The sequence below is a fragment of the Haliotis rubra genome, unplaced genomic scaffold (assembly GCF_003918875.1).
Source record: "Haliotis rubra isolate DU_JTF1 unplaced genomic scaffold, ASM391887v1 Scf398, whole genome shotgun sequence".
Classification (NCBI taxonomy): Eukaryota; Metazoa; Mollusca; class Gastropoda; order Lepetellida; family Haliotidae; genus Haliotis; species Haliotis rubra.
In genome coordinates, this window is record NW_025767077.1 from 204,023 (window position 1) to 218,586 (window position 14,564).

General features: G+C 40.2%; 2 protein-coding genes across 3 annotated transcripts; both read right to left on the reverse strand.

The window, feature by feature from the left end:
• Window positions 1-2,276: 2,276 nt before the first annotated feature.
• Window positions 2,277-2,894, reverse strand: LOC124286990 (zinc finger protein 502-like). The gene has a single exon (XM_046723456.1). The coding sequence runs from the start codon at window positions 2,892-2,894 to the stop codon at window positions 2,277-2,279; it is 618 nt and encodes a 205-aa protein (XP_046579412.1).
• LOC124287014 (zinc finger protein 506-like) lies at window positions 2,858-14,029 on the reverse strand. Of its 2 annotated transcripts, none has more exons than XM_046723470.1 (2): window positions 13,948-14,014; window positions 2,858-3,567 (listed from the first exon to the last, which is right to left on the reverse strand). In XM_046723470.1, exon 2 carries the CDS (start codon window positions 3,478-3,480, stop codon window positions 2,947-2,949), a length of 534 nt encoding a protein of 177 aa, XP_046579426.1. In that variant the 5' UTR covers window positions 3,481-3,567; window positions 13,948-14,014; the 3' UTR covers window positions 2,858-2,946. The 2 variants fall into 2 exon arrangements, 1 of the variants encoding a protein (XP_046579426.1); XR_006901178.1 differs by lacking the exon at window positions 2,858-3,567 and adding an exon at window positions 9,608-10,099 and having other exon boundaries at window positions 13,948-14,029.
• Between the last annotated feature and the right edge of the window lie 535 nt (window positions 14,030-14,564).

The window sequence follows — 14,564 nt, forward strand, 5'->3', positions numbered from 1 at the left end:
ATTTTCAACATTTTTGTAGAGAGGGCAGAAACATTGGAGAAATCGGCCCAGCAGATCCTGACAGCAGCTGCTATATTTTACTATTTCCAACATTTTTGGAGAGAGGGCAGAAACATTGGAGGAATCGGCCCAGCAGATCCTGACAGCAGCTGCTATCACCATCTCAGAGGGAGCCAGTGCCAGGATGGCGCTGGTTCCAGATCTACGCTGGAGACAATGCTTAGAGCCCAGCAGCAATGCTGATACCTGAGAAATATAAGACAACAGGAGCTGGTGAGCAATTTCTTCAGTACGATGGCGGTGTAGACAACAACAACCGAATCCTCATCTTCTCGACGACAAGGAATCTCGACCTCCTCGCACGTTCCCATCACTGGTTTGCTGATGGAACATTCAAGACAGTCCCTCAACTCTATTACAAGCTTTTCACCATCCATTGTTTGACCAACAATGCTGTGATTCCTTGTGTGTATGCTCTCATGCCCAACAAACAGGAGACGACATACAGAAAATGTTCACCAAGCTGAAGGAACTTGGCCCAGACTGCGCCCCAGACTTGCTGATGCTAGACTTGGATAAAGCCATGTGGAATGTTGCTGCCTCTCAATATCCAGGAATCGAGGTGAAGGGAGGTTTTTACCGACAACCACCAATGTTCTCGGTATCAAGCTGGAACCAGCACCAGAGGACTGTCGACAACCTACCAAGGACGAACAACAACCTACCAAGGACGAACAACAACCTACCAAGGACAAACAACAACCTGGAAGGGTGGCACAGGAGATAATTGACAAGCATGGCAGGCTGTCATCCCAGCATCTGGTGTTTCTTGGATGTGTTGACGAGGGAGCAAGCTCTGAACAACCAGGTGATTACCCAGATGTTGGCCGGGCAGACCATCACAAGTCACAGGAGGCAATATCGGTATTGCCAGCAGCGTCTCCAGGCCATTGCTGCAGACTTCAGAAACAGGCACCAAATGGAATTCCTGAGGAGTGTAGCTCATAACATCAGACTTTGAATGTGAAATTGTATTGCAATGAACTGGGCTGATATATTGATGTGATTGTTATGAACTTGTGCTCATGTTTGAAACATGCAACATCTTTTATAAAGTATTTCATGACGTATTTAGTGCTAAATAGTTGGACTAGTGCCAATGTTGGATATAAAAGTATCTAGTGTCTATTATTATTAACGTTGAAAATGAAAAACAAAAAACATGATAACGAAAGCAAAATGAATGTCATTTTGTTCTTTTGTGTGTAAATGAAAATGAATTATCTTGCAAATACATGAGGAATGTGATATTGTGTTGTCGTTTTTTTGGTTTTATTTAGGTGGCATTTGTCAGGTTGGCTCTTGTCCTGGTGGCTTTTGTCCAGGACCCGAGGAAACCAACATGGTGTTTTTTAAACCGACGTCCAAAGGAGGACAACTTCAGGAAATAGCTGAAGCACTAGACAGTGACAATATGGAGGTGAAGAACTTATCAGACAGGCTCTCCAATGAGCCACATAAGTTCACTGAAAGCAAATCTAAGCAGTTTGTGCATAATTGGTACACTGAGATGTCTGAAAATTGGGTTTTATCTCGTGTTGCCAGTTGAACATTATCTACCCAAGCCAATCCTAGTTAATGAACAGGAATGGCACCAAGTAGACTGTGAGATAAATGAAATGTTAGTCAAGGTATCATTGCCGAGTATTCCCATGAACATGGGAATTATATTGCCAACATTTTCACAAGGGTTAAAAAAGACAATTCCTTGAGGGAAATCTTTAACTTGCAGTCACTTACTGATATTGTGGATACACACCATTTTAAGATGGATACTTTCAAAACACCTGCTATCTTTTTTGTAGGGATTGCTACTCTGCATCAACTGACCTGAAAGATGCCTATTTTTCAATACCAATCCTTCAGTACTCCATAGATCGGTGTAATTATTACCAAACTTTAACTTACAATTAGTGAGTGAATGAGTGAGTTTAGTTTTACGCCGCACTATTCCAGCTATATGGTAGCGGTCTGGAAATAATCGAGTCTGGACCAGACAATCCAGTGATCAACAGCATGAGCATCGATCTGCGCAATTGGGAACCGATGACATGTGTCAACCCAGTCAGCGAGCCTGACCACCTGATCCCGTTAGTCGCCTCTCACGACAAGCATGGGTTACTGAAGGTTCATTCTAACCCGGACATTCACAGGTAGCTTACAATTAAGTCTCATATAATTTTATAATTTTATAATACCTAACCTCTTCCACTGGACTATGTCTTGACTCCATTGTGAGACCTCATGTGTTTGGTCACGCTATATGACCGTGCAAATGCTTTCCCACAAACTTTACAGTTAAAAGGCTTGAGTCCATTGTGAGACCTCATGTGTTTGGTCACACTACATGATCGTGCAAAAGCTTTCCCACAAACTTTACAGTTAAAAGGCTTGACTCCACTGTGGCTCAGAAGATGTCTCTTCAGGGTACTTGACTGTGCAAATGCTTTATCACACTCGGTACACTTATACGGCTTGACCCCACTGTGATGCCTCATGTGTCTCTCAAGGTCATTTGTTCGTGTGAATGCCTTCCCACATACACCACACACATAAGGCTTGACACCAGTGTGCCACTTCATGTGTGCATTCAGAATACCTTGTTCTAAACAAGCCTTCCCACACACGGTACACTGGAAAGGCTTGTCTCCGCCATGGATTTTCTTATGTGTGTTCAGTTTGTACAAATCTGTAAATGTTTTCCCACAGTCGTTACATTCATGAGGCTTAATCCCACTGTGTGTCTTCATGTGTGCCTGCAGACTACCCAACAGTGCATACTCCTTGCCACATTCACTGCATACATACGCTTTGATGTCACTGTGACATTTCATATGTCGCTTCAAGTTTCTTGCTGTGGTAAATGTTTTCTCACACTCTTTACACTCAAAAGATCTGATCGTATTGTGAGCTAGCATGTGTCTCTGCAAGGAACAGGAACGGGGGAAAAGCTTTCCCACACTCATTACACATGTAGGGCTTGCTTCCATTGTGCCTGACCATGTGTCTACTGAGGCCACCTGACTGTACAAAGGCTTTACCACACTCTTTACACTTGAAGGGCTTGATGCCGCTGTGTCGTCTCGTGTGTATCCGCAGAGTGCCAGACTCTGTGAACGTCTTGCCACACACAGTACACTCAAAAGGCTTAAGACCAGTGTGAGTCTTCTTGTGTTTGTTCAGGTCACTGGTTGTGTAACATGTTTTACCACACTGATCGCACTGATGCGGCCTGATGCCACTGTGAATCATCATATGTGTCCGCAGGTTTCTTGCTGTTGTTAACCCTTTGCCACACTCTGTACACTTGAATACAGGTGGGTCACGTTTCTCAACATCACTTGATCCTGCACTCTCTTTTTCAGTGGAACTGTCTGACGAGGAGACGCAGCCATTTAGTGCCTGGCTTTCAGTTTCCATTATGATGAATCGGAAGTTACCTCCCTTTGATGTTACAGGAGAAGCAATGATGAATACCCAAGTTTGATCCGTCACAAGGGAATAGATCTGAAAAGAAAGATACAAGGATCTATAAGCAATCTGAACAGCATATTTTCAATTTTACATGATATTAGTGTGTGATACTCGATTGTGATTGGCTGAGAGCTCATCAAAACCATACTTAAATGGCAGTTTAAGACCGCTAATTAAAGTGACCGATTCACCACGTATGAATACAACGAACTCGTTGACCCTAATGTTCGTAAACAAACATGTCGGACGTCGGCAATTTCTACCTCGGCAGCATCTTTGGTGTTTTTGAAGTAAAAAGCAAATGGTTTGAAGAAGAATTTCTTGACCCTAATCCCAGTGAAGAAACTACGAAGCTGGAAAATCTGTCAGCAGCGCAAATGCGTCAGTATATTCAAACCGGGTCCAGATCTAGCGGGCATGACGTCGACAACACACGTCGGCCCACACGTCGTAGCCTGACCGCTTCTGTCCCGGCCATAATGCCCAGTCCTTTCACTTCCACTGTCCTTGTATCCCACATAAAATGTGGCATGTCAGGTCTTTTCCAAATTGGGAATAGTAGGGAGGTTATCAACAATTATTTCCGTGAATAAAGTTAGCGGCGCCTAAACTTAGTGAGTTCACGGCTTGAATTGGGGCGAGTTGATTGTCGTACAGTAGGGGAGATCAATAATTCGCTTGTGAAAAATCAAATAATTGTACTTGCTCACAGTATTTTTTTTATTTATGTATGCTACTTGTTACAAATACAAGCATACTGGTTCCTGAAATAAAGCATTTATGTTGTTGAAAAGGTCTTATTTTGTTCATTATAAAACCTGTCCCTCAACGGGACGATTCCAAGCGATTTCCAGGAAAAGGCCCCTTCATGCCTTGAGTTCTTGGGCGCCAAACAGTTCAGTTTTAAAACGCTTATCAGTCGTGCTAGAATGAAGATAAAGCTACTCTGTGTTCAATTTTGCGGTCCTTTATCGTTGATTTAAGACCGCTAAATGTTTAATCTAAAACCTCACACTAACGCGTTCAGTTTTTAAATTACATTTTGCGGTCTTAAATCAACGATAAAGGACCGCAAAATTGAAAACAGAGTAGCTTTATCTTCTAATTCTTGATACTCAAATGTTATAAATGATCATATCTCTAATACAGGAAATGCAGCATATACAAAATAAACATCTATTGTACATACTGAATATTAAATCACAGAATTCAGCGAGAAGGCTCTGTATCACACCTCAATATTATAAAACTTCATGATTTTAACCGTTACCTTGATTAAAACTTGGTAAAGGAAAATTTGGCATTAGTTTCTCAGGAAAAGAACAACCAAGTTTTAGCCGGCTTTGATCTGCCTTAAACTGTTTTACAATTGTTGCCAATATGGAAAGCTGCATGATAGTGAAACTATGCTCAGACCATAGTACCAACAGTGTGTTCATAAATTACACTCATGAGGTTTTAATCTACTGTGGCTAAGCATGTGTCTCTTTTGTTCACTTGATCTTGTAAAAGCTTTCCAATACTCCTTACATTCATTAGGCTTGACTCCACTGTGGCTCAGCGAATCTGACTGAGCAATTGACTTTGTAAAGGCTTAATACAGGATTTTCTAATACCTAACCTCTTCAACTGGACTGAGTCTTGACTCCCTTGTGACACCTCATGTGTTTGTTGAGAATACTTGATCGCGTAAAAGCTTTCCCACTGTCTACATACTCCTTATTTGTTCAATATATGATTACTGGAAAACCTTAAGAGTACATTTAGAGTACTGAATGGAATTTAATGGAGTATCAGGAATCTTGTGTTTCGTTTCATATATGCACCACAGCATTCCTAGTCTTGTGTAAACAGGTCAATAAACAATAAAAAAAATACTTTTTTCAGATGAATACGTACGTAAATGATTCTAATACTGTACACCATTGCTGTGGTGTGTATCCGCTACTTTTTCTAAATTAATTCTTACCGTATCGTGCAATTTTTATCCGTACATACGCTGATACGGCCCTTATCTGGAGCCCAGCTTTTGATGATCCATTTATAGTCGGTTTGAGTACCTGGCTGTTACCTGAGCTGTCGCTACACCATTGTCACAAATCTTGAAATACTGAATGAAAACAATGATGGTTTGTTAAACAACTTTTATATTTTGTTGACAAAAATTATAACAAATTTCTGCAGAATTGGTGTGTTTTTCCTATTTACTTTGGCATTGGTTTGAGTCATTTACGATTATTTGTTTTTTGAGTTAGAGTGCAATTCATTGGGGAGATTTTGACTGTAATCTTAAAACACCACAACAATGTCGTTTTAATTTATTGTTTGATAATAAAGTACCTCATGTAAATCTGTAAACTTGAAAGCTGGACTTCCTGAACACTATTGTAACTGCAAGAATCCTTCAGCTTCATTTGTCCTGGACCCATAATCTAACCCACAAACTATGCTACTCAAAACAGGACTTCCTGTTATGCGTGCTGGCATTTAAAATGGACACGCCCATGTTAAACCGTGAGAAGTGTCACCAATAAACACTTTGATAAATAGGTCCAGAATCATCTCAACTGGTCAAATAATACAGCATTTTCCATTACATGAATCATGTTGTGTATTATTTGTGTAATTAAAGTCGTTCTGCCAGGCCACACTGAAAAGATTTCATTCATGCCATTTCAATATTTACTGTGCCATGGCATGCAAATGAAGCACTATTTCAATCCTTGTCATACCAACTATTATGCTGGCAAAATTACTGTATTGTAAAATATGGAATATTTATGTCAGGCCCCACTAATACCTATACCAAATTTCAACACTCTTTGAGAACAGACAGCTGATTACTGACATTTAAAACATGGCTGCCTTGGTGACCATGATTAACATTCAAATCCTTTTGACATACAGTCAACCACCAATGTGCTGGAGTTGAAGAGGATTATGTCAATGCTTTGAGTGAGTGAGTGAGTGAGTTTGTTCTAGTTTTATCCCACTTTTAGCAATACTCAAGCATTGTCATGACAGGGAACACCAGAAATGGGCTTCACACATTGTACCCATGTGGGGTATCAAACCTGGGTCTTCGGCATGATGAGTGAATGCTTTAACCACTAGGCTACCCCACCGCCCTCAATATTTTGAGTTTTCTGAGGTTCAACACAAACTGATGACTAAAGGAAGGACTGACTGACTGAGTTTAGTTTTACGCCGCTTTTAGCAATATTCCAGCAATATCACGGCGGGGACACCAGAAATGGGCTTAACACATTGTGCCCATGTGGGGAATCGAACCCGGGTCTTCGGCGTGACGAGCCAACGCTTTAACCACTAGGCTACCCCACCGCCCTCAATATTTTGAGTTTTCTGAGGTTCAACACAAACTGATGACTAAAGGAAGGAAGAATATGCAGGGACGAAGATTTTACTTTCAGACAACACATCAGTGTGACAAACTGGTGTTTGCACAACAGGTAACTCAGGCAAAGGGACTGTGGTTTCAAAGTTGAAGACAACAAAAAAAGCAGGCACGTCAAAGTGTATGGTTTTAACTTGCACAAAGGTGTGAAAATGCCAGACAATGTAGTGTCTATTAATCTAGAGAGTGCACACTTTATGCATTTCATAATCATGACACATACAGAAACTGCAAAGTAATGGCTGAAAAGGCCATGTTAATATGGCTGCTTGGGAGTGAACTCATTGTGTTTAAATCAGATCAGAACCCAGTAGGCAACTTTTACAGAAACCACAACAGGAATCTTTAGTACGTTTCACCTCCCCTGGTTTTGGGCTTTCAAAAAAATGCAAAATCCAAATGACAGAACTGGAAGGACAAGCTCATTACAGACAATAAGCTAAGACATGAGCTTACTAGCATTTCAGACTGGTGCTTGTCAGTTGCTTGTACTAAACGTTCATGAAGTACTCTCAAAATTGTGGTCATGACTCTCAGTAATCATGGAGGTGATTGTAGGTGTAGGCCTACAAAGCCTTCAGTAAACAGTTCAGTTTGCTAGTACATCCCTATGTACTCAGGACCCTTAAAATTACCACAGGCCAAAATACAATTCCAGTGATTTTGTTACATACCTTCCTGCCAAATATATAACACTAACAGTAATAAAATTGCATCATCTATTTTGAACAGGCTGAATGAGCCAATATCAATCAATCATTTGAGAGGAACACAACATAGGATAGGAGTGAGTGAGTGAGTATAGTTTTATGCTGCACTCAGCAATATTCCAGCTATATGGCGGCGGTCTGGAAATAATTGAGTCTGGACCAGACAATCCAGTGATCAACAGCATGAGCATCGATCTGCGCAATTGGAAACCGATGACATGTGTCAACCAACAGAGCTTCAGATAAGATTCAGCTCATGTGGGTACTGTACCCACTGTAATTTTTTGGAGTGGGTATTAGGAATGTTGAGTGGGTATTTCATTTTCTGTTACCCACTGCTTTCAAATATGCAATCATTTTACTCACCTAAGTATTATGTCATTGAATAAGTTTACTAAGCAGGTATGTCCTGCCTTATATCATACCTAGTCAAAACCAACTTAAATATAATGGAAATGATTTCATAAAACAATCACTTATCCAATACTGACAGTACAACACTTGTCCTATACTAACAGTACAACTTGATAGTAATCGATGTCTTTTTCATTATGCAAGCGATTTTTATAAATATATTCCGTACGCATTTGTTTTAAACTTTTTGTTTTTCTAACATTTTAAATGCGTAACTGGTATGCAACAATTATTTTTCAATGCGTAATTGGAAATTTTCTATGTGTATTTTACCCGGATACGCAGCTTATCTGGGCCTCTGAACCAAGTCAGCAAGCCTGACCACACGATCCCGTTAGTAGCCTCTTACGACAAGCATGGGCTACTGAAGGTTCACGGGTACATAGGACAGGAGCCAATAAGAAGCATGATTGGTTTGTTTGTTGATATTCCAGCGATATGATGGCGGTCTGTAAATAATCAAGTCTGGACGAGACAAAGACACATGAAATGACACAAGTTAAATATTGTAATTCAAGTATAGTTAGGAGATAAACATCATGTGTTGGCCAATTTCCGGGTGTTATTGAGTATTTGAAGCACGGGAATTCATTTGGAACCGACAGCGTCACCCGGAAATTGACCAACACATGATGTTTATCGACATTGTAAACACAAAAGTAAACCAAAAGGTCCACACACGTTTTTTGTGGCTGCTCTCATTGACATCGAGTACGGGTACAGCAGTGAAATGTCATCAGCCGGCCGTTTCGGCTGTCTCCCATGGTAGCATCTGGAACTGCTCATTTGTGACGTCATTCGGACTTTACGTCACAATATGATTTTAATGACATCATCACAGCTGATGACGTAACAATACAATGGTGTACGATGTTTGTATGTATTAATACGCAGAGAATTTCCGGGAATCAAATACCATTTGATCACGTTTTTCAACCAATCAGATTAAAGAACACAGTGACTTTTGGTTTACAATGATGTGTATCTGAACATCAGGTAGGCGTCTTATGACACCTCAAGAAGATTATCAGATTGTTGCAATGCCTTCCTTCTTTCACTTGAGTCAACTGTGGCACTTCATATGGTTGTTCAGGTGGCTTGAGGTTCTGAACGACTTCCCACAATCCGTACATTCATAAGGCCTGGCTCCACTGTGACATCGCATGTGTATCTGCAGATGGCCCGATTCTGTAAAAGCTTTTCCGCATTCACCACACTGATATGGCTTGATGCCACTATGATATCTCATGTGTCTCTGAAGATCATTTGATCGTGTGAAAGCTTTCCCACACATACCACACTCATAAGGCTTGAGTCCACTGTGACACTTCAAGTGTGAATGCAGACTACCAGACCTTGTGAAGTCTTTGCCACACACAGTACACTCATAGGGCTTGAGGTCACTGTGACTTCTCATGTGTGTCTTCAGATTACTTGACTGCGTAAATGCTTTCCCACACTCAGCACACTGGTAAGGTTTGGTTCCACTGTGACTTCTAAGATGCGTCTGCAGGCCACCTGATTGGGCAAATGCTTTCCCACATTCCTTACACTGATAAGGTTTGACTCCACTGTGGCACCTCAGGTGTGTCTTTAAGTCACTTGATTGTCCAAATGCTTTCTCACACTCACTGCACTGGTAAGGCTTCACTCCACTATGAGTCATCAAGTGTCTCTTCAGGTCGCTTGAAGTTGAATATGATTTCCCCACACTCTCTACACACATTAGACTTGATTCCACTGTGAATTTTCATATGTTTCCGGCAGTTACTCGGTGTTGAGAATTCTTTGCCACACTCCACACACTTCAGTCCGCTCTGACATGATTTAGGTTTCTTAACACCTGTTCCTAGAGTCTCCTGTTCAGTGGTACTATCATCACGGTCATCATTCAGAATCCGGCCTTCAGTTTCCATAACAACAGTCAAGTAATTAAAGTTACCGGAACAGGTCAATGAGCTGCCCTTAGAGATACCATGGGAACGATGATGAGTACCCTGATTTCATCTGCTTCAAGGGTACATACCTGAAAAGAAAGATAGAGCTGTAAGGCTCTGTGGCTCACCTGAAGTGTTGAAACTTTACATACCGGTAAATGTGGACTTAATTCCCTGATAAGGAATGATAAATGATAATCACATACCGTACATGATATCAGATGAAAAAATACTTCTTTGAGTCAATAGATAAATATTTCTTGGTTTAATGCCACACTTGGGATGCATACTATCATTCAACTTCAAGTTGTATGACACTTGTCTGTAAATATTCCTGGACCAGACAAACCGATGACTGACATCATCAGCAGGCTCAAACATCTGGGTCCTGTTCCTCAAAACAATCGTAGCGCTACGATGATCGTAACTCCCATACTTTAACATAGACTTACGACTGTCGTAGCGTTACAATCGCTTTGAGGAACGGGGCCCAGGTCCTGATTCTGATATTGTTGGCAAATATAAACCCAGAATCCTGTTAGTGGTGATGTTTATATATACTGAAGCTGGGATATCCATCCTACACTTGCACTTTTCAAGGTAGTGGTAAGGACAGATAGTCATGACAACTGATAATATTATACCAGGGTTTTACAAGACACAGAAATGTGCATCCAGCACTCACAAACACAATAGACGCAGGAAACAAATATACAACATCCCGTTGGATGCACTCTAGTATACTTTGTACTTAATTCTTGACAGGAAACAGAAGGTACCTGAATTTTAAATAGTTACTAAATTTTATGGTTCCGTACACTTAACTATTTCATTTCTTTACAACCCCACATAGTGTAAGGACCCTAGCTTAGTATGGACCCCTAGTTTTGTATGCCAAGGTAAACATACACTACGTTGCATAAAGGACCAGGGCCCCGTTCCTCAAAGCGATCGTAGCGCTACGACAGTCGTAACTCCCATACTTTAACATAGACAGACTTACGACTGCTCTTATCGCTTTAAAACCTAGAGTTTGAAGAAGCTCTCTTAGCTAAGATAGTCGTAAGTGCCATACATTAACATTAACTTACGACTATCTTAGCGCTAAGAGAGCTTCGAAAATCTAGGCCCAGGATTTCAGATCAGTTCATTTTCTAGGAGACTGACTGAATGTTACTCAGAATGTTCCATATTTATTTCAAAGTTAATAAAGTCAGGTAAATTTCGTTATGCCATTTGTCTCGAGTAACATCACTGAAAGTCAAGACCTGAAGAATCATGGAATTTGTTAATGAGAATAGTCAAGACTGGGTATTCTTTAGCACTGATGTTCTATATCTAACACTGAATAGCTCTTTATAACATTCTTAGTTAGTTAGTAAATGCTGATCATGTGTGATATAATTATAAGTGTTTGTGAGATAGTATTGTCACCATGTTCATGGTTGTGGGACATTACCAATGTTGAACGAGTGAGTGAGTTTTAGTTTTACGCCACACTCGGCAATATTACAGCTATATGGTGGCAGTCTTGTAAATAATTCAGTCTGGACCAGACAATCCAATGATCAAAATCTTGAGCATCGTTCTACACGATGTGTCAACCAAGTCAGCGAGCCTGACCACCCGTTAGTCGCCTCTAAATAAGACAAGCATGACCAATTCTTACCCGGACCTTCACGGGTCCTGAAAAAGGATTTATAAATGGAAGCTTATCAGAATCTGACATTTCAGAGAACATCATCCGCTTAAGGTTAGGGTTAGGGTTAGCAGGCTTAGGGTTAGACTCCTATATACAACAACCGGAAGTAGCTAAAACAATGGTACCAGTATCAGTAAAGTGCTCCAACTATTCTTCTGGAAAAGTACTTGATATTTAGCCTTGAATATATAAAGAAAAGTAGTTTCATTTCATCTTTAAACATACTTCAGAATCTGAGACTGAAACGAAGTATGAGAAAGAGAACCAATTCATAGCTTCAGCCTTCAGCCAATACTTGGAGAGAAATCATCAACTTGGACAACATTTCCTTGGTTTGACACAGGACACATGAGAGACATTCTGTTCATTCATCATGTTTACAAGAAATTGTACAAGAAAACACAAAAAAGAACGGTTTCCTTCAACGTTTTAATAACGGTTCTGGCAAAATACACAAATCATCTGTTTTGGTTCAGAATAATACCTGTTACAAGTATGGAGGGAGAGTGAGAACTTAAATTTGTAACCTGGGAATTTTATACAATCAACATTTCATGTACCTTCAACATGCTTGGGTAACTGCCTTGATACACAGCTCATATACTGATAAACTGGTAACAATAATAAGGCCAGAATAATAACAGAGGCCATCAAGTGAAGTACTTGGATACTTCAACCGTGGGGAATATGGTGGCAGACTTCTCTTCCACCATGAGTCTATCATAAAAAGTAAAAAAGAAGCCAAAATGAAGTTATCCTATATACCCTGATCTTTTAGGTCGGGGTATAATATAAATGGTATTTAAAATCTTTCAGTGCCGTCAAAAACTTAAGCGATAGATTGTGAGTTGGGTGTCAGAAAGTCACATGGCTTGTGTGAGGCTCAGCAAGCCAATGAGGTGAGTGAAAACATTTGACGTCATTGCAGAGTATAATGATTGATACAGACTTTTGTATCATAGATTTTCACATCAAACATTTGAATAAAATAACAATAGCCATATAAACCAGTGTTCACGAAAAGCGTCTGACCCTCTGACAAATCCGGCAGATTTGCCAACGGTCTGATAGAAGTCTGCAACTCGCCGGCCCTAATGTCAGACTGTATATTTCACAATGACTTTGACTGAAGTTGTTATATGTGACATGTGACACTTGTTTGCCCTTATAAATCTTACGTTTGTTAAAAATTTCAATGCCAATTATAAGAAATGTTGAACATGAAATGTGTGTTTAATTTTATTTCTATGGGTCCTGTGAATTTTGAATGGGTCAGACAGACATCTGAAACTTACAGGACCTAATGTCCTGTTACTTTGGAACAGCATTCGTGAACACTGTATAAACATGTAGGCACAATATTATAACTGTAATATTTGTGCATGTGTGTCTTATCTGAGGGGAAACTGATAACCATCTGTAGACACTGACTGGTAGCCTCTGCTGCCAACATGGAGGCAATGGCGGGGCCATATATCTTGTAGTGCACAAGAATATCTAACTGACAAATACATGTCTCATGATAGTACCTTGGATACATTTCTAAAGTGCCTTTGGATAGATACCATATATACCAATGTAGATATCTTTGGACAAAGTCCCAAACAGCAATATTTAATACTGTGACTCGGACGGAACTATTACCCAGATAGCATTCGGACGTTGGCAATGTTGGTAAAATAATTGCCAACGTTGGGCCTACATCTGAATGCTATCAGTCTGGGTACCGGCTTATTACACATTGTGTTCACTTTCTTTGGTTTCAGATTAACGATGTACACAATTTGGAAACAATTTCAGAGGTGATCTTTCTGTTTAGCTGTATTTTCAAAGTATAATATCGTCTGCCTCGTTTTTGTTTTAAATTTCTCTTGGCCCTTTTAACTTTTCTTTGGCCCTTTTGACTTTTTCAGTTTTTGGCCCTTTTGTCCTTTGGCCCTTTTGACCTGTTCCCTCACAGTATATGACTTGGTTGATGGTAACAGGGCCAACCGCAAAGCAAACAGAGCCAATTGAAATTACAATCTTATCGACAACACTATGTTCACATTTATACCACGACGATCCGGTAATAATTTCCCATAAATTATATCATTATCGAAAAGGGAGAGCTATAATCAAATTGGCGATTTCTGAAACAGACTTCATGTGACACCGAGATGACAGAGAAACATTTCGCTTTGTGTGCAACCTAACACAAACTTGAAGAAAACGTGAAAGCACATTCATACTTACATCACGCGTGTAGTTGGTGCAGTCTGTTATTTTGTAGTTGCTCTACGCGCATGGTACTGGCAGACATGATAGATTTATCAAAGGGGCATAACTCTAAATCCCTTAAGTCTTTGTGTGACATCAGTCGGTTTTGGCTGGGATAATTAGAGAATAACCCACGAGGTACGAGTGATTACGGGAAATATGTCTAGAGTAAAATTAATGTTCACTGTCCTGAGCTTTAGCTTTTATTGTCTGTTAGCAATATTCCAGCAATATCACGGCCGGGGACACCAGAAATGGACTTCACACACTGTACCCATGTGGGGAATCGAACCCGGGTCTTCGGCGTAAAACTCACTCGCTCATCCTACCGGGTACCATCTTACTGATGGGTGAACAGATGGAAATAACATTTGTCTACGTAGGTACTTTATATATGTCAAATTGAAACAAAAAAAATCAATACTTGCAAAAAACAGAAACTTATTTTATTCATGTGCAAATTGCTGCCCAAAGCCCAAAAGGTGTTTTGATCAAATTCAGCAACAAAATATGACCTCTTTAACGAACAACAGGTTTCACATAGGTAACACTCACTCACTCTTTTTTATTAATGGGTGAGTGAGTTTGGTTTT